This window comes from Sinohyriopsis cumingii, chromosome 8 (genome assembly GCF_028554795.1).
Source record: "Sinohyriopsis cumingii isolate HCF-2022 chromosome 8, ASM2855479v2, whole genome shotgun sequence".
Classification (NCBI taxonomy): Eukaryota; Metazoa; Mollusca; class Bivalvia; order Unionida; family Unionidae; genus Sinohyriopsis; species Sinohyriopsis cumingii.
The window spans coordinates 64,986,083-65,006,463 of record NC_142968.1 but is presented as its reverse complement, the minus strand read 5'-3'; the positions used below and the strand labels follow the sequence as shown (position 1 = coordinate 65,006,463).

At 34.3% G+C, this 20,381-nt stretch overlaps 1 protein-coding gene across 2 annotated transcripts in view; it reads right to left on the bottom strand.

Moving 5' to 3' along the window:
- LOC149793700 (ubiquitin carboxyl-terminal hydrolase 2-like) overlaps nt 1-18,384 on the bottom strand; it is a 66,371-nt gene extending 47,987 nt beyond the window's left edge. The window contains exons 1-2 of one of the 2 annotated variants that reach the window (XM_089967696.1): nt 18,290-18,384; nt 3,562-4,472 (exon numbers count right to left, since the gene is read on the bottom strand). In XM_089967696.1, the coding sequence (XP_089823822.1) occupies nt 3,562-4,362 (801 nt within the window). In that variant the 5' untranslated portion in view covers nt 4,363-4,472; nt 18,290-18,384. Of the gene's footprint in view, nt 1-3,561; nt 4,473-18,106 lie in introns of both variants that reach the window. The other variant, XM_089967698.1, reaches the window with a different exon arrangement.
- Nucleotides 18,385-20,381: the final 1,997 nt, after the last annotated feature.

Genomic DNA, 20,381 nt, shown 5'->3' with positions numbered 1-20,381 from the left:
ATAACTCTGGAGAAACTCACCCAAAAATGACAACAGAACCATGAACACATGGTGACTGCAAGTCAATAATGTCTGTCATGATTCAGAGAAATTCGTAAAATGATGTAAGACAAGTTACACACCTATCAATTATCATATACAGTACATACACCAAACAAAAGAAAGGGGCATAACTCTGGAAAACTGCATCACAACATCTTGACAGAATAATATGTGCATGTTGATCTCATGTCAGTAATCTCTGCAAAGTTTCATGGCACTTCATTAAAAGCTGTGCAACAAGCTGCACAACCAAGAATTATTATATATAGCATCAATCAGAATGTCCTCGACCATCACATGCTATAAAGAAAACCTTGGACATAAAAATGTCCTTTCTGAACTGCCATCAAGCCCATGGTTATTATTTCAGCAAAATAACTTCATAACAATATGTCATCACTAACAGCAACGTATGCAAAAGTTGCCGACAACTGGAAGCAAAAGATTTCTTCAATTTGTTTTCAGCACAAAGTTTCAGAAATAATATTAAATTTGCAGGTATTCTAATGATTGTTTTTGACATGTCATTGACTGTTATTTTCAAGACCTTTTTGATATATGACTATTTTCTTCACACACAGATGCTCATCCACCAAAAACTGAACAATCTGGGTAATATTACTACAGTTACCTGAAAAGACCAAAATGGAAATAATTTTGAAGAAACAAAAACACACTGGAGCATAAAGACAAAATGATATGTACTTGATGATTATGAGTCAACAATATCTATCAAGTTTCAAAACAATCCAAAGAAAGGTGCATAAGCACATTGAGATATACATACAGGATGGAGACAGAAACATTCATGTGAGACTGATAAATAGCTTCAAACACTTGGCCAATGTAGAATAATAGGGTCTGTATTTGTAGATTTCAGGAAAGCTTTTGACATGGTGGATCATGAAATTATTTTGAAGAAACTGAAAATCTACCAATGTGATGAAAATACAGTTTGATGGTTTACTCCATACTTAAGTGAGAGAACACAACATGTTTATATAAATAATGTTCTGTCAGAAACCTGGAACAATTAGATAAGGAGCACCACATGGCTCAATTCTATGTCAATTACTGTTTATTTTATTTATTAATGACCTACCTCTTTTACTAAGGGACTCAATATCATCTACAGACACAACATTGTCAGACATCCAAAACACAAAGCAGGAACTCAAAATTTCTTTAAGTTTATAGAATGAAAATAAACAAACTGGACAACTGGTGCACATGCAATGGCATGGTGGTAAATACTGGTAAAACTAAAATATTACTTATCTCAACACAGCAAAAAAAGGATAAATCTTGATAGTGATGAACTATGTCTGACATGGAAGGATAAAAATTTGCAAATGCAAATGTCTGTCATGACAGACCACTTGCGTTTTGGTAGATAATAACCTATCATGGACTGAACATACCAAATATATCGGCAAAAAACATCAATTCAAGTTTATAGCTTCTCAGTAGGATAAAACATTTTCTCCCTGAAAGGCACAGTAAACTATTTTATAACAGTTACATACAACCCTATTTAGACTACTGTAATACAGATTGGGGTAATTCAAATTATAAAAACATAGCATAGCTGGCACATCTTCAAAAAAAAGCAATTAGGCTAATATCAATCCAGAAAGAAAGCAAGGAAAATTTAGCTTGTAAGTTAAAAATATTACCTAATAAAGACCGAATCCTTTTGAGAAAAGCCAAATTAATGTACAGGATATCCAATAATAGTACTTCAGAATATCTGCAATCACTATTCCAGTATAGGCTACCTGGTAATACTCCCCACCTGCGATCGATGTCTATCATACTGTATAAAATTCCCAACCAAATAAGGAATTATTTAGAAAAAGTTTCCTATACAGTGGAAATTTGCTCCGGAATAGTTTTCCATTTGAGATTAGAAATGCCCAATATATTTCCTTCTTCCAAACCCAATATATCCAGTGGCTTCAGAGATGCAGCTAAAATAAATAAATTCCTTTTTATGAGGGCCTCAAGGTAGATTAGTTCCCAGCTAATTGTTACCATCTTTAAATAAAGTCATTATTATTTTTTTATTATAAATGTACACTATATGCCTCCAATATTCATTGTCACATACACAAATATTGTGAATACATATCTGGAGATAGCTTATCAAACTCACTATCTTTTTTTATTTCATTCCACAAAACTTTTCTTTTGTTGTTTGTAAAGATCAAGGACAGCGCTCAAGTTAAACAGTGGGGAGAGGACATAAAAATATATATTAAAATGTCCATGTAATTAAATATTTGTACATATGATATTTGACCACATCCCAGTGACCCCAGTCACTGGAGCCAACAAAGACACAATTCCTGTAAATGGTCACCATGCAGCCAGGAGTTGGAATTGTCATGACAACCTGCATTAGCTGGACCAGTAAATGCTGAAAGCTTAATACTACAAGCCAGTGGTAAGACTAAGGTGCAACATAACTACAAAGACTTGTGAATTTCCACCCAGTGGTTAAGGAGTTATGGAAATGGCAGATGCAGGACATCTATACTGCCAAACACTATGTGTCACATAAAAAAATATTTTACTCTCAAACCCAAAGACATGGTTGCATTTAAAAAACATGCTTTTCAATAATCTTGAGAGAAAAAAAGACATTTTTTGACCAACACTATACAAGTCAGAAGTATGCATTCTGTATATACGGTAAACAGTCCTGGTTAGAGCCCATATCAAATGTTCCCCAGGGCACCTTATATACCTCATTATCATGGAGTCAGCTGAAAGGTAAGGTGGACAGAGATAAACAAACGCAATATCACGGACTACTTAAGTGTTTGCAGATAGCTAAGATCATGCCATGTCAAGTCCTCTGAACACTGGTGTGGGAAAGCCCATTAGGTTAACTTTCATAGGTAAAGTACACAAAGTGGAACAAACCATTTTGTAATATGTATAATACTACTTTTGGTTTGTATATACACTATTATTTTCTTTATTCTTATCAAATTTTAATTTCCAGTAATTTTATATTGGCTTATATGAAAAGATAACTTATTTTCAATCGGATGTGGTTTCATATACGGATCCCTATAAGGACCTCAAAACATACTTTTTGAGTCCTAAAATCTTGTTGTTGTTGTTGTAGGGTTTAACGCCATTTTTCAGCACATGATAGGCTATACATGGCGGCCAGTATTAATGGTGGAGGAAGAACCCGGGAAATCCCCGGAAAGAACCACTGACCCACAAGAAGCTACTGGCAAGCTTTCTCACATACCCACATTGGCCGAATCCGAGACTCGAACCTACGCAAACAGAGGTGAGATGGCAGTGATCCGTAACGGAGAGTGCTTTAGACCACTCGGCCACTCGGGGCCCCCCTAAAATCTTCGCAACACTGTCTGGAATATGGCAGGTATAGATAACACAATATGTCTCATGCATTTTAAGAAAAAGTGGGGTTAGTTACTTATTACGTGTTTAAGTACTATGGAAATAAACGATACTGAAATTTAGCATCATACATACCCCTGATAAAGAACTGCTTGAGCTTTGCCTTGAGAGAGACTTCACTGTTGTTGAATCTATTAGACTAGCTCTTCTTTTCATACCTGAAGGTTCCAGAATATCTTTTGAAGTGGTGCTACTACCTAAATTACTTTCATTCTCATGACGTGTAGAGATGTAATTGTCTCGTTGCGATGTACTGAACCTATCCGTAGCTACACTTGAATGCCTACTAGTCCGTGATGAAGTTCTTGACAAATCATCATTTGTACTTTGCTCAGAATTGTATTTATCACGTCTTGATAATCGACTACCTGCATTTTCTGTATGAGAATCAATATGATCCGTACCATTTAGTCGTAAATTCTGCAAATCAGAAGAAGCATCATTTATGTTTGCAAGACTAGATGAGCGTTTTCCTCTCAAGGAACTACTGGCAATGGTTGTACTTGTTCCTCCATAATTACGTTTATGAGGCATTGTTCCATACATATTTGAATATGAATAATCTTTGGATAAGACACTGTGATCAGCCTTTACAGGACCATTTCGCAGGGATGAACCAGATCCCTGCCTTGAGCCAACAGTATAATTTGGTAACTTTCTTCCACTGGCATCCAGGGGTCCTGGTCCAGGAGGAAGGGTTCTGGAACCACTAGAACCATAAGGTATTTTACTGACCGAGGATGATCCATTATAGACATGTTTGCGTGCTGTAGCTGAAGGCGTTCTGGTTCGATTATAAGATGAATTGTAGGTGGTGGAATAGGTTGAGCCCGGCATACTTGCCATGGGTGAATATAAAGTTGCTCGGTAGCTCATTGAATATGTGGGTTTACGCTATTTCTCATTGACAGCTCTTAGTGAAGGTTCTTTTGATGCATGTATTCGTATGTGTACCTATATGCTATAGATTCTTGTCAGGACAACATCTGAAAAATTAGATATCAAAATATATCAATACAAATGCTCAAAACAAAATGAGTGGATTTTGGAGAAGAACACATGTTGCATATTATTAATTGTCTTTATGTGATAAACTGTAAAAAGTTATTTTAACATGTGGATTAGAGATGGTTGCGATACAAAAATACTGTAAAACTTCATGTACTATGTTCCAGAAAAAGAGCAAATTCAACATCAAAAAGAGGCAAATGACAAGAGAAATTGAAAAATCTACTCAAATTATCATAAGACAGTGTCAAAAAAAGAGTGTACACTTATGATTACTATAAATAGATTTGGAACCAAATATCCCAATGATTTAAACAGTTTACTTGTTTATTCAATTAATAACTTGAACAAGTTTTACTTTATTTGCTCTCAAAAATGACTAAACATTTCTAAAATACTGTTACACAAATAAATATATATAATATAGTATATAAGTGATACAGGAATGTTTATTAACAGCTACAGTTTGTATTACATGACCTTTTCTTGTTACATTACAAAAAAAAAAAAAAACCTGCTGACATTTGTATGAAAAGCCAGAACCAAGCCATGTTACACTGCACTAATAATATCGAGTCACAACGAAGCTGATAATGCATAAAACAGTGTTAAAACAATGAATAAAAAGAGGTAAGAAAATATGGTTCCAATGTCATGAAATCCAATATCACATTATCACTGGCAAGAATTCTCTATTGGCTCGACATGTTTTGTGTACTAGATTAAAAACTGACACTGAGTTGCCCAGGTTATTACTGGACAGTTTTTTGAGGTTTTTTTTCCACCAAGTAATAAATGTTACCTTTGTATGATTATATTCCCAAAACATGGGAGATATGATGCAAAACTAATTAATGGGGCCAAGAAATCAATGAAAATAATGTGAATTAATATTGTATATGTAGGGATGCATGTATAATTTTTTATGACTACATAGTACCAATTACATTTAGGTATCCCACAAAGAAAAGGACAAAAGAGGATGAAATCCAAAAAATATCAACTCAAAATTTCCATGTAAAACACACCCTGTTAATATGTCAGAGTGCTTCTATATAAACAAAATGTTAAAAAGTCACAGTTTCTATATAAACCACACTGTTAAAATGTCAGTGTTTCTATAAAACACACTCTGTTAAAATGTCAGAGTATTTTGCTACAAAAAATACTTCTAAAATGTCAGTGTTTCTAAATAAAACATACTACTGAAATCTCATCATTTCTATATAAAACACACTCTGCTAAAGTGTTTGAGTGTTTCTATATAAACACTTCAAATGTCAGTGTTTCTGAATAAACACACTCTGTTCAAATGTCCAAGTATTTCCATACAAGCACAATGTCAAAATGTCCAAGTGTTTCTACATAAACACTCTTAAAATGTCAGAAATACCACTGATCAGTTACAATAGTAAAAAAACTGAGGGTGACTAGACCACCCCACCACATGGGAGGGTACGCCTCCATATCCTACAACTTTTTCTTCAGTTAATATTTAATCGAAAGTGAAGGCAACCCTCTGCGGGATACCAATCTAACAGATCCTAAAACCACATGGAGAACAATGAATTTCTAGGGAAGTGCATGTGAACACTAACAAAAAGAGAAAACTGGACATTCTGGTTTCAAAATGCTAACAAGCCTAGCTTTTGCTACCACCTAAGTGTCTATACACTTTAACCTATCTGAACACAATATAAACCATATTCTTTAAAACTTTAACAAATTTCTCCACAGCAGGTTTAGGATCAAAATCTTGAAGTTTGGGACCTGGTGTTCCTTGGGTTGCCAGTGCAATTTTTCCTTTCAAAGTTGCAACACCATGTGCATACATCTAATATTTTATTGTTTTCTCATTTTTCAGCCCATGGGAATATAATATACAATGATTCATTCCATAACCATCTGTCTCTCTTTGGCATTACATTTTCATTATCAAAACAAGACACTTAGCACCAAAGAAATTATGTAATTTTCAGAAAAGAGCACATAAGAAAATCACTCAAAAATAAAAGTATATACATATATCACACTGAAAAACAGCTAATTTTATGATGATTTACATACGAGTTTGTATTCATCCAACAAACAAGTCCTAAAATCTTGGCAAATAATGTTTCTTAATATGGTATTCAATAAACACAAGTGTTCCAAATATCGCTGAATAATGTTTATCAAGGGGGTACTGAAAATCAATTAGCAAATGTCTAAATCTCCTTTTCTGCTAAGATCTATTGTATTTATTTGCTTATAAGTAGAGTTAAGCTGCAAACAACAATGATCCTGATCTGCCATAGCACAATACACATGCAGATCTGGGTCTATGTTGTTTGTCAGTGCCAGATTAAGGCCTTCTGGGGCCCTAAGTACTGAAAATGTTATGGCACCCCCTCCCCCAAAAGATGTGAAACACCAAAAAATAAACAAGCGTTATAAGCTAAAAAGGTTGGAAAATGCCAGTGTTGCCATCATTCCAAATCAAATAACTTGAAAATGTTGATCAAAATGGTCATATATATTCATGCAATTTTATCATCAACAACTAATTTGAACTTTTTCTAGTGCCCCTGTTGAGCTGGTGCCCTAAGCACGTGCCTAATGGGTAATCCAGTTCTGTTGTTTGTTCTACTGATTGCTTCTAAGAAAATGTACAGACTCAGATCTGCTGGTGCATTATGTGATTGTAGACCTAGGTCTGTGCAGTTCGCAGTTGGACTCATCTTATAAGCAAGTATATTCATTAAGTGGCTTCACCTGATTCCATTACTACTGCTTGAATTTCGTTTGAAGTTTGCAAACTACATGTACATGACTGGTACTCACTTCATAGAAATGGACCAAATAACAGAATTTAGGATAAAACTAACTAGTATACCAAGGTCTCAACTGTTGGTATTTTCATGAAAAAAGCGTATTTTATGAAGATTTTGGCATCCTGAGGAACCCAGGCCATTCTACTACAAACGAAGAAAAACTGGACTATTTTTACAATAAAAATTACTCTGTTCATGTAGAAGGTGATGAATTTTTCATGAATATGGAATTATTGCATTGCATTAATCAAATTTCACCAAAAAGGCTACAAAAGTCAAAAAATTATGGCATCATTGAGGGATTAAACCACAATATTACGCTGCTTATCACAGATACCCATTCCCGATCCTCCATAAAATCTTGATCTTTGGTTTTCAAAGATTACACCAGAACTGACATTTATACAACTATACATATTTGTTGACAGTTTTATCTGTTTGTATGTATGTCTGAAAACAAAATGTTTTAGCTGGGTTCTCAGCATATTTTCAGGATAAAGAGTCCTGGACTCCAGTTTGTTATGTATATTTAATTTGTATTATGTGTTGACTTTTGTTCATGATTATGTGTTATATATATATATATATATATATATATATATATATATATATATATATATATATATATATATATATATATATGCACTGGAGTTATCGATACTTGAGGGTAGGAGCTGGGTCTATGTCTCTAATGTCAAGGAGAATAAACATGTTTACTAAGTTAGAGTTCTGGATACAGCTTTCATTCTGACCTTAGAATTATCTATACACAAATTTTGTTTACAGTTGGACAGAAATTTCCATTAAGATAACAGAGTAGTAGTGATCTATATAGGATTGTTTATAATTTAAAACTGTCTGGAAATGAACTTTTGCCCCTCATTGTGGTTCTCAAATTGTGTCTAAGTGGAGTCAGTCTTATTGTTGTGTTTAGTTTTATTCTGAGAGGATTATTTATTTAAATTATTCAATGGAATTACAACATGACCATTAATATGCCTTGGACTAAATCACTGTGAATTCATTCATCCTTCATTACCTAGTATAGGCTTTATAATCAACAAATATTGGAGCCTCATGCTTATAGAAGACTCAAGAATTTGCAAGAATTTCTAATTAGAACTAAACAGACAGAAAATAAAAAACAATTTTCATCAACAGACACCGTTATACTCAATGTGTAAACATAAGAGAAAGTAATTCTTTTAGTAGCGTTAATACAAAAGAGATATTTTCCTTATGTTATAACACTAACTGCTTATCAACTGATGTGATTTATTTGATAACCTGTAAAAAATGTAGCAAGCAATATGTTGGACAAACACTTCAACAAGTTTCTAAGAGAATGAATAATCATCACTTTCATATAAAAAATATAGAGGTCCTCAGTTTTCCTCTAATATTTCAACACACTTTAACACCAGTAATCACTCACTACTCAATTTTTCTTTCATACCAATAGATATTGTGCACGAAGACATGAACAGACTCATAAAAGAAACTTGTTGGATTCATAAGTTAGATACTTTGTATCCTAATGGCCTTAATACCAATGCACTATATAAAATTGTATAATTTTTTTTAATTTTTATATTGATAAATTGTATATCATGTATAACAGTATAATTAAATGTATGGCTGTTTGTCTCTATTTTATTATTTTACGAATTCATTCAAAGGCATTTTGAATTATATCATTATGATACATCAAGACTGTTGGCACATTAGCACACTTAAGACAACTGTCGAATCAGCACATTCAATTTTGGAATTTATTTGTAACACCACCACTGGAATTTATTCAGAACTCTATGATTTGGACTTGTGATAGAACTTTTAGGATTTTTTTTGGATTCAATTGACAATAAAGTTTATTTCTGATTCTCACTTTGTATTCTAGGGAAATAAATTATCTGCTGAATTTGACAAAACATGTTGGTTTTAACTCTTTTCTGTTACTTAGTTTAAGATGATAGCGTTGTAACAAATTATGGAACTCAGGCAGCCACAGCTTAGTTCTGAGAGTCCCTGGCAAACATGCAAGAGTCCCTCACTTTCAAAAGGATAGAGAGGACAATGAAAAAGTATATATCATTATTTATTACATATCAGGATTTAATTACTGGCCATTTATAATATCACACTAAAAAAAATATGTTTTATTAATTAGAATGCTTTAGTTAAAACATTATAAAAGTAAATTTATAATTTTGTACCCATACATCAACATTAAAAATAAAAATAAACCACAACAATAAATCAACAACTCGTTTCAATCCAAAGAAAAATCATTTGGACTGCTGTGTTGTTTTCTCTGCAAGTAAAATAGATTTCCCATCATACCAAAGAAACTTATGTGAGTACACATAAGGCATTACATAAGTTCTACTTATATGAACGTAATTTTTTATTTAAAAAAATTAATGTAAAACTAATATAAAACTAACTGCTAATTTGCAAACAGTGTTAAATGTCTTAAGAGCTGGCTCTAAGGATTACAGGTGAAATATAACATGGACTTTATAGTATAAAAGATGATTTGATCTTGGTGTATGTATCATACCTAAGCAGGGTATGACTGCAGGTATGAACTGTTGTCAAGATGAATTCACACAAGGCTTAGGCATTTATACTCAGATCACCAGCCAAATGAAACGGTTGCATATTAATTGTCTTTTGTTGGCATTAGGGTCATTTTAAACTAACTCTATCAAAATCAGATCTCTACTATCCTAGGTGAATATCTGACAGCAACCGCTTAGGGGTCATGTTCTAGTGACTTTTGAATTATCAAGTGGAAATGCAGTTTCAAAAATATGAAAGAGAATCAAATCATTGGGAACACAATGATGCACTTCAACCACACTGCTCCATCTCCCAAACGCAAAGAAATAAGACTTCATTGGACTAGCTGATAAAATTAGTGATTATGATAATAACATAGGTCACCAGAACATGACCACTAAGCAGTCACTGTCAGATCATCACCTAGGACAGTGGAAATCTGATTTTAATCAGATTTTAAACATAACTCTCCTGAAAAAGAACTGATTTAGCTGGCCCATATTTAGAAAACAATGTACTTTTCTGCACTCTTTAAAAAAGTCTCTACTGGTACTATAGTGCCATAGCCTAAATCACACATACTTAAATAGCAGTTATAATTATTATGGTGTACTGATGTGCCACAAAAATATGTCCTTAAATTACACAACAGAAAAGACCAAAACCAACCATTTTTTGTAAAATTCAACAAATAATTTATTTTTCAGAGATACAAATATTACAAATTTAAAAAGAAATGCAGTATTATGAGTTAACTCTAAATAGTCCTAAAAGTTCTATCAGAAGTCCAAATGAATAGAGATCTGAGTGAATTCCAGTTGTATTCAAAATAAATTCCAATTTTCAATAGGCTGGTCTGTCAGCAGCATCAAACGTGCTAATGTGCCAACAGTCTTGATGTATCACAATGATATAATCCAAAATGTACTAAAATGAATTCACAATAATCCCAAAAGTAACTGACTCCAAAAATCAAAGAGTATCTTGTAATTCCAGTGAATAATTTAAATAAATAGTTTCAAACACTAACTGAAACATAACTAAAACTGAATCCTATAAGTAATTTTGTTTACTTCTTCCTTATATAAAAGAATTAAGTCCCAATATGAGGACTAGGTTGAGAGTTAAAAGTTAATTTTTACTGTTATTAAATATTTCTTTAAACATCTTGAATAATGCAATAACAACTACACAATACCACCAAAAAAATCAAAATACCTACTCATCTGTTTCGCTGAAATCATTTTTTTTGGGTCAGTTTTACCTTTTTATCTCACCTCTGGCAAAGATCTGTCAACATTTTATTAAAAGACTTCAAAGCCATCATGGACCGCCTTTAATCCCTTTATTACTTGTAACAGATTTGCCTTAAACTGACAAGATTACAACATCCATGAAATCAATTACCAGCTTGATGTGTACATATTACCAGCTTGTTGTATACACATTACCCTACATAATCTGATTACTCAGTCACACATCAGCAGACTGGTTTCTGTAATGTGGCAATAGAACACACACATATACCAATATTTTGTCTAAAAACATATATAATAATAATAATAATAATAATAATAATAATAAATATCTTATTTCAAATGTTGTACATTTCAATTATAAAATGGTATGTGGACCCAGTCACTGATTATAACACTCCCCAAAAAAGGCAATCTCCAGCTGTGCCAAAATTACAGAACAATCAGTTTGATCAGCCATGCAAGTAAGGTGATGCTGAAGATCATCTTGACCAGACTGAAACCACAAGCATAAGAAATAATCGCTGAAGACCAGGCCGGGTTCCGGAGTGGAAGAAGCATAACAGAACAAATATTCAATCTCAGGGTTCTGTGTGAAAAGTACTCGCAATATCAACAAGACATCTATCATGTGTTCATAGATTTCAAAAAGGCCTTCGGCAGAGTGTGGCATTAGGCATTGCGGGCCACAATGAAGAAGTACAACAAGGGTCAAAAGTTAACCAATACCATCAAGCAGCCATACGCCAAGGCTACTAGTGCAATAATTGCCCAAGGTTCTGTGGGAGACTGGTTCCAGACAACAGTCGGAGTACATCAAGGCTGTCTCCTGTCACCCATGCTTTTCAACATTTACTTAGAGCGCATCACGAGCAAAGCCCTGGAAAACCACTGTGAAACAGTCAGCATTGGAGGGCGTAACATCATCAACCTCTTCTTTGTCAATGACATTGATGGGCTGGTAGGCAGTGAAGACGAGCTTGCCACCTTAGTGAAGAACCTGGATGAAATATCTTCCAGATTTGATATGGAGTTAAGTGCTGAGAAGACAAAGCTAATGACAAATAGTGGCAAACAAATCTCAACCAAGATTAAAGTCAGAGGACAGGAACTGGAAACAGTAAACCAGTTCAATTATCTTGGTTCCATAATCACAAAAGAGGGATCAAGAGCAGAAATTTTGTCAAGAGCAGCACAAACAATGGCAGCTATGTCAAAGCTAAGACCCATCTGGAGAGACAACAATATGTCTGAAAACTAAAATCAGACTATTGCGAGCACTAATCATCTCAATCTTTTAGTATTCATGTGAGGCCTGACCCTGACAACAGAATTACAACAAAGAATCCAGACACTTGAAATGAGATGCTACAGAACCGTCCTTGGCATCTCTTACATGGACCACATCACAAATGAAGAAGTGCAAAACACCATCAGGCACAAAGTATGCCAATATGAAGACCTCCTCACCACCGTCAAAAAGAGGAAGCTGAAATGGTATGGCCACGTCACTAGAGCCAACAGTCCCGCAGGGCAACATCCAGGGTGGCAGAAGGAGAGGTAAACAGAGAAAAAACTGGACTGACATCACAGAATGGACCAGGAAAAGTTTTGTGGAGACACAGGCACATGATCGATACAAGTGGAGGGAACTGGTCAGAGGTTCAGCAGCACAGTGCCTCGACGACCACACTAGGTCAAGAATGATGATGATGTGGAGTAGATGACCTTTAAGATGGTATTTTTGTCCCAATGCCAGTAGAATCATGCAAGCATGTATGTTGATGGGCAATCAAAATAATGTCAATATTTGATGAAAGGTTAAGTCAATCAAGTCATAATTGATCTTTTCTTCCTCTGACTATCATAAATGTCAAAGACAATCTCAAAACAATCTAACCTTATGCCCACCTGACATCAGTGACCTGTCAACACTTCCCTGTTCATATTCACGTGTGTGATATTAATGGCCAATAAGGTGTAAATAGTATTCTAGCAACTGTTGATCACTCAGTAGAAAATTATGCCAGAGGCAAATCAAAGGTTAATAGGATCAATGCTCTGGCCCAAATCAATGTGTCTCATAATAACACACAGGTTGGAATTTCCATGTGTCAGAAATCCATCTAATTAAATTCCAAGTGTCAAAAAGCATGGGTACACATTTAATGATAACTGCGTCCTGTCCAAATCATACTCTGAGAAAGCTTTTGGTTACTTTCATGATCTATATTTGCAATTTCACCAATTTAATTTAAACAATTTTACAACAAAATTAACGCACTGTTTATTTCATGACTAATTAATTACATAAACATTCAATAGAACATCAGTGTCTTTGAACTCATGCCAGAGTAGCCTTCAGAGAGGAAGTCCTTTTCACAAGATAATTACAGTTATATAGATTGTTTATTAGTCACTATGGCTTGGCATCTGTTTACATGTACATGGGGCCCCGAGTGGCAGAGTGGTCTAAAGCACTCTCCGTTATGGACACTGCCATCTCACCTCTGCCTGCACTGGTTCGAGTCTCGGATTCAGTCAGTGTGGGTATGTGAGAAAGCTTGCCAGTAGCTTCTCATGGGTCGGTGGTACTTTCCAGGGTTTTCCCGGGTTCTTCCTCCACCATTAATACTGGCCGCATTGTATAGCCTATCGTGTGCTGAAAAATGGTGTTAAACCCCACAACAACAACAACATGTACATAGGTCTAGCCTTGAGCTATTCTGCAGAATGGTCATAGCTGACCAAAAAAGCATCCCAAGGGTGTGTCCATTAAGAATTTCAAGCATATTTGACTCAGAAGTCAACAAATCTGAATGACTCATTCATGACACAGAAATATTTTCTCACTGAAATAAAAAGGCAAACAAACAACAACATAAAAGACAAATTTCTTGAGATGACCTATTTCTGTAATGTTAACAAGGTTTTAATAGTTTTACCATTTACCCTATGATTTACTTTGCTAAGTCTCATTTTACCTAACATTTAACTTACTAAATCCTGCATAAATATACTTTTAAGTGCATTTATTGGTGATAACTGTTTATATATAGACATCTAACTTCTCACAAAGGTTGACTGGGTTTAAATCATCAAATAATTAAATTATACAATAGTAACTTGATAATACAGCACTTAGCAACATAGTTTTGCAGAAATATTTATCTTTATCTCTAGCAATGAGTGCATTTTAACGTGTAATAGCAGGAAAGGCTTTGAATAATGAAAAGCAGTGTATTACTTAAAAACAACATACTTCACTGTTTACTTTTGTTGTTCTTGGGTTTGACACCATTTTGCATGATAGATGATACATGGTGGACGGTTTAACTGGTAGAGGAAGAAACTGAATATACTGCAGTAAGAATCACCAACCCACAGGAAGCTATTGGCATTCTAAAGCCTGGTAAGAATCCACTATAAACTACTGGTAAGCTTTCTCACATACACACACTGACTAAGCCCAAGACTCAAACCCAAGTGGACAGAGGTGAAATGTCAGTGACAGGTAAAGGGAATGCTTTATACCACTCTGCCAGGTGAGACCCAACTTTATACAGGTAAAACCCATTACAACGCAATTCATTATAATGTGATTCTGCTTATAATGCCAGAGGTCTCGCTAGGATTTTAAAACTAGGAGTCCAGGATTCCCAGTTTGGTAAAAATAGGAGTCCCACCATCAAAAGTTGCATTCTTTTCTACAGAATCAACACAGACGTGAGTGCATCTATGTTTAGATGGAGAGGTTTTTGTAATGTAATCACTCACTTTAATATAGCTTCATTACAACAGTCCATTGACAGGACTGCAAATTTATGGCTTATTTATTTGTCTATGTCCTTGTAATAATTTTAGGCAATGGTTAAATAATATCTGATTTGCTGTTTTTTCCCTGCATTTTCGCAAATAAGTGTCAAGTCGGAAAACAGCTTAGACCTTAAAGCGCATCTCGCGAATTTCACAACATAGCATTGTTTTATACGTTTCTGACCTACATAATTTGCAGTTTAAAGTTAAGTCTTTAATAAAATAATACCTTGGCTTTGCTTTCAATGATTTGTATATTTTTCTGAAAATATTTACCTGATGATTTACGAAAACAGACAATCTAATAAATTGGTACATCCCAGACTAAGCGAAGTCCACAATTATTTCCTGTAAGGCCTACTGGTTTACTTACAGTTTCAAACTATTTTTTTTATAACGAAATAGTGTACAGGAGGCAGTTAATATATATCCAGATCACTGATTCTGATCTTAAAACACATGTTTGTATGTTTTATCATCAAAGGATATCATGCAGGAAATTGATAGTTGCTACCTTACTCGGAAAAGGGTTAATGGTCAATCAGCTATCAAAACATAAATCTTGTGAATGGGCAAGAGTTTGTTTGTCAACATAATTGATATGAAAACTAGGCCTAGCTACTGATACCTTGATGAATACATTTCGCTACAACACTATAACTAACTGGGCTAAGGCGAGGGGCTTTTAAAAAAAGTATGGTCAGTCAGTATACCTCTTAAATAGCTCTTGTTCATCCGTCCGAGTGATACTGAATTTTGCCAATCGGAGTAAGGACTTATTCCACACACTAAGCTAGGAATCACACACTTTCTTACACGCAGCTAGTGTCCTATCCGAACTATCATATCTAGCAGCTTTAGCACTCTTCTGAATCTCGTTACAATCTTCATAAGTTTGCTGTTTAACCACAACATACTTATCCAAATTTACGAATGGCATTTGGTCTAAGTCTCAACATGTCTTGATTCTTGTGCACTACTTATTCTGATACATTCGGAAATGAAAACAATAACAAAAGCTAAAATTGTTTATTTGATGTATTTTTATAAATGACCACATGTACGTCTCTGGTTCTTTCTGACTTTGAATTCAATCACTGTAAATATCAGTACATTTTCCCACCCGAGCACCAGTCAAAGCCTTTGAAATTGCCGCCTAGCTATTGCATCATGTTCTTTTTGATGTACTCTTATAATGGCCTCATGTATGTACATCAAGGGGTCTTTCACTCACTGAATTCTGTCATTGTAAATATCAGCACAGCTAATTGATCAACACATTTTCCCACAAAGCAGGTGGCTGAAGCAGGACTGGCAAGTCTTTGAATTTTGCCGCACACCTATTACATGCATACGGAAGACTCCCACCTCAGTAATTTTCTACGTCCCAGATAAAAAAAATTGGCATCCAAATATGCTTAATTATGCGTTTCCGAGATCTCTGAATGCGATGGCATCATGGCTCTCATTTTTTAATTTAAGTAGAGCTCTCTTTTTAACTTCCTAAATACATGCTCTCAGAAAAGCCAATTATTTATATCCATCTTAGATTTTTAATCCCAGCACTGAGTTTAATGTTCCCCTAACTTCCAAAATTTTCTTAAATATATTGCAGTGTTATATTTAGTAATGAAAATAAAGAAAAGCTATCAAGTTCAAACAAGTTAAAAGATTTCTTAATATAGTCAACACCGTTTAATGTTTGAAGGATGTAACATGTAGCTCGTTTGACTTCTTCAAAAACTATCATACTGTTCAAACATCTGAATTTGATGATCTCTTTGTAGCCACTGACTGAGAAGTTCATTCAGATCCAACAATGAGCCGAATTTTGTAATTTTGTTTGATCCACCACCTGTGTTAAATGAATAAAATTGATACCAATGATTGTCATGTATACAATTAAAAACTGAAGTATATTTTATGTCTGATGAAACCCAGCAAACAAAGCAAACTATATATGATCAATAGGTTAGTTAAAACTGAAGACACTGAAATTTCTATGCACATTTTCTATGGGGAAGTTTTTTGAAAAATTTGTTAACGCAATCCCACTTATATCACGATGTTATTCTCTGGACCCTGAGCATCACGTTATAATGGGTTTTACCTGAGCAAGCTGTAACATATCATGAAATTGTTGTGAATGACCACTTTACATAATTAATTCCTAGTCATGGCAATAAACTTAATCTGTCAACTAAGGAGCCTCAACATAGATGGCTACAATGACACTATGCAAAGTCAATGATGGGCACAGCATAAATCGATTAAATTTAAGTAATCGTACCATTGATTTCTGAAATGATAATGTATGTACAGTAATGAAGTAAAGTAAGATATGACCTTTAAATGTGATACAAGATTTTCATGCAGTTTGTTATATTTTTGGCATCATTAAAAAAAAATAACATGAATCTTGCAATTGTACAAACCCTGATATTCTAACATACTGAAGACATATCTCAAGATGTTCCTTTGAAAGTCTGATAGCTGGGAAAGAACTGAAGCCCTGATCATCAACCAGTTTCTCAATAAATCATCTGATGGAAAATTAGAACATTCTTATCAAATTAGCTTTTGTGAAAATGAAACTTACCAAAAATGTAAAGCTTATTTAATTTTTTAAAACTCAAAACAAAAATGAATATTCAATCATACAAAATTCCATCTATCCAGAAACAAATGTTAAATCCAAATAATTTCATCATTCTTTTGTAAATTATGTTTTCTTTCAGGGCATCTTTATGTGTTAATCAAAAGTTATTAGACAAACTAAAACAAGCGTTAATATACAAACTAAAACAGCTGATTATGTGTTTCTGGCATCTCCCAATCCATGAGTGTCAGTCAGCACACATTAATTCAGCATCAATTCCAACATGCTTTAACCTATGATAAATATTTTCTAGTGTTTTGTCTTCAGACTATTCTCAACCTTTCTGGGGTTAAATTCACGTACCCTATCCATCTTCAGGCCTAGGCTGACCAAACATATTTTGGAAGCGGGCCAAACTTGAGGGCGGCAACTGACCCTTAACTTTATATATCTACATTCTCATGTTTACTGAATGACCCTTAAAAGGTAATGAAAGATACAAAATAGTAATACTACCAAATTCCCTTTATATCAGTTCCTCTTATCACTAGATCATGACTAACCCTATATGGTAATGCTGGCTGACATGCTACAGTAGATTCCTCCAGTTATGACGAATGTGTGCAAATTTTGTACTCCCATAACTCACGTTATGAACTCCTTTTCTACATGTTAATAATTTATCTCCAATGAAAAAAAGATTACGAATCGAATCCTTCTTGAATGAGATGAACAAACACACTCACAAGGACTCTTTAAACCTAACTCTAGGCAAGAGAGCGACCATAGTAATTCGTCTTCTCTGACATTTCTCCAGCTAGTCCGCCATGTTTTACTACGATTTTTCGAGGCTGTCCGGATGTGTAACCATAACAACAACTCTTGTTGTCTATCCGTTATTTAAAACTAGTAAGAATCGAAATGATACAGATATGATTATTTATTTAATTATGAAAATACGTCAATACAATAAACACGTTTAGTAACTGTAATGGAACGATTATTTCAGCGAATGGTTTGAAGACAAAAAATTTACTGCAATATAATCGTATCCTATTAATTCGTTCGACGCAAAATCCGAGAGTATAATCTACTTTTGTATGACACTGCATACATGATTTGGTACAACTGTATAATATTTAAAAGCAAGAAGCTAACAATTTAATATCAAGCTCCATATATATATATATATATATATATATATATATATATATATATATATATATATATATATATATATATATATATATATATATATATATATATATATATATATATATATATATATATATATATATATATATATATATATATATATATATACAACTGTATTACTAAATTATACATGACCACAATAATTACATCCATGACGATCCAAGAAAAGATTATTTTTGTTTGTTTGTGTGAAAATGATATAATAAATGTATTGTCCAGGAAAATCGATTATAGAAACGTTTGAATTGCGCACGTAAAGACCTTGCTAGGACCAGGCACAATACAAATAATGAACTGATCCATAGATAAAGTCTTGGTTGGCAAAAGCTCCAAAGTTCCATTATGTATGCATGCATAACATGAACACTATTGGAAGTAGAACAACAACTATCTACTGGTATCGATAATTTACCTCCATCCATACATTTTCCCCAGTTTATGACGAAAACCACACCCTAAAAATGCACATAAAATTTTAGCAGAAAGTCGATAGTAATTATCATCTATCGTCTGGTTTGGATAATGTAAATTAAGTTTGACAAAATAATTGGAACTGTCAAATCTGGCCATTGCAAAAAGGAAAAAAGTCGTTAAAAAGACAAAATGAAATAAAATTAATATAAAAGTGAAATAAATTATCCAAGACGTCACCATACTGCATACAAATATGAGAATGGTCGTGGTTATTCTATGACTTTAATCAGAAATTAAGAAAGGTTTAATTGCAAATATGTTGGGCTGATAAAATATATATCGTTTAACAAGCATCGCAAAACGCAAGCAGTATACAAAAAGAAAATGATAATAGCATACAGGGACGGCACTACCATATAGGCAAACTAGGCAGCCGCCTAGGGCGCTGATTTCAGGGGGCGCATTTTTTTTTAAAAAAAATATTGTTTTTAAATTCTGAAATTGGTATTTTCCGGGGGGGGGGCATGATCTAACGTTGCCTAGGGCGCCAGATAGTCTGGCCGGGTCTGGCTCCGGCCCTGATAGCATACACATAGAGATAATGAAACTGATGCCTTAAAGATTGAGAAAGGCTAAGGCGTAATTCCGCAAACGATTAGAAGAGGAAAGAAAGCAATACAGAAATGTATTATTGCCCTTGACTTAGGTGACGTACGGAATCTTTATATAATTTAATAATTACGTTCAGATTAAAAAAATAAAAATAACAAGCAAGTAGTTAAGTTGGATACTCTGGAGTCGATGGGAAAAATACATTACAGATCCCCTTGGGAACGTTTAGTGTCAAAACATTTTAGCACACACTGGGAACGTTTAGCGTCAAGGGGAACTGAACATGGAGAATATTGGGTCTGTATAGCGACAAGGGAAAGCTGGATTGTTGTAGCGGGTAGCGGGTATGTTCAGCTAGTTCAGTGGGTAGCGGGTAGCGGGTGGCGGGTAAGTTCAGGTAGTTCATAAACTATACCAATAAAACAGCGATTGTCGAGGCGGGACATAGAACTTCTTTATAGACAGAGACATAGACATACGACACATACATAGGTTGATGAACATCAATCTATCACACAAACAGCTATACAACCGACTGAAAAATGTAGGCAAGAAAGCAAATCTTTCGAGGCAATTGAGTGGCCTTGAAAAGGGAAT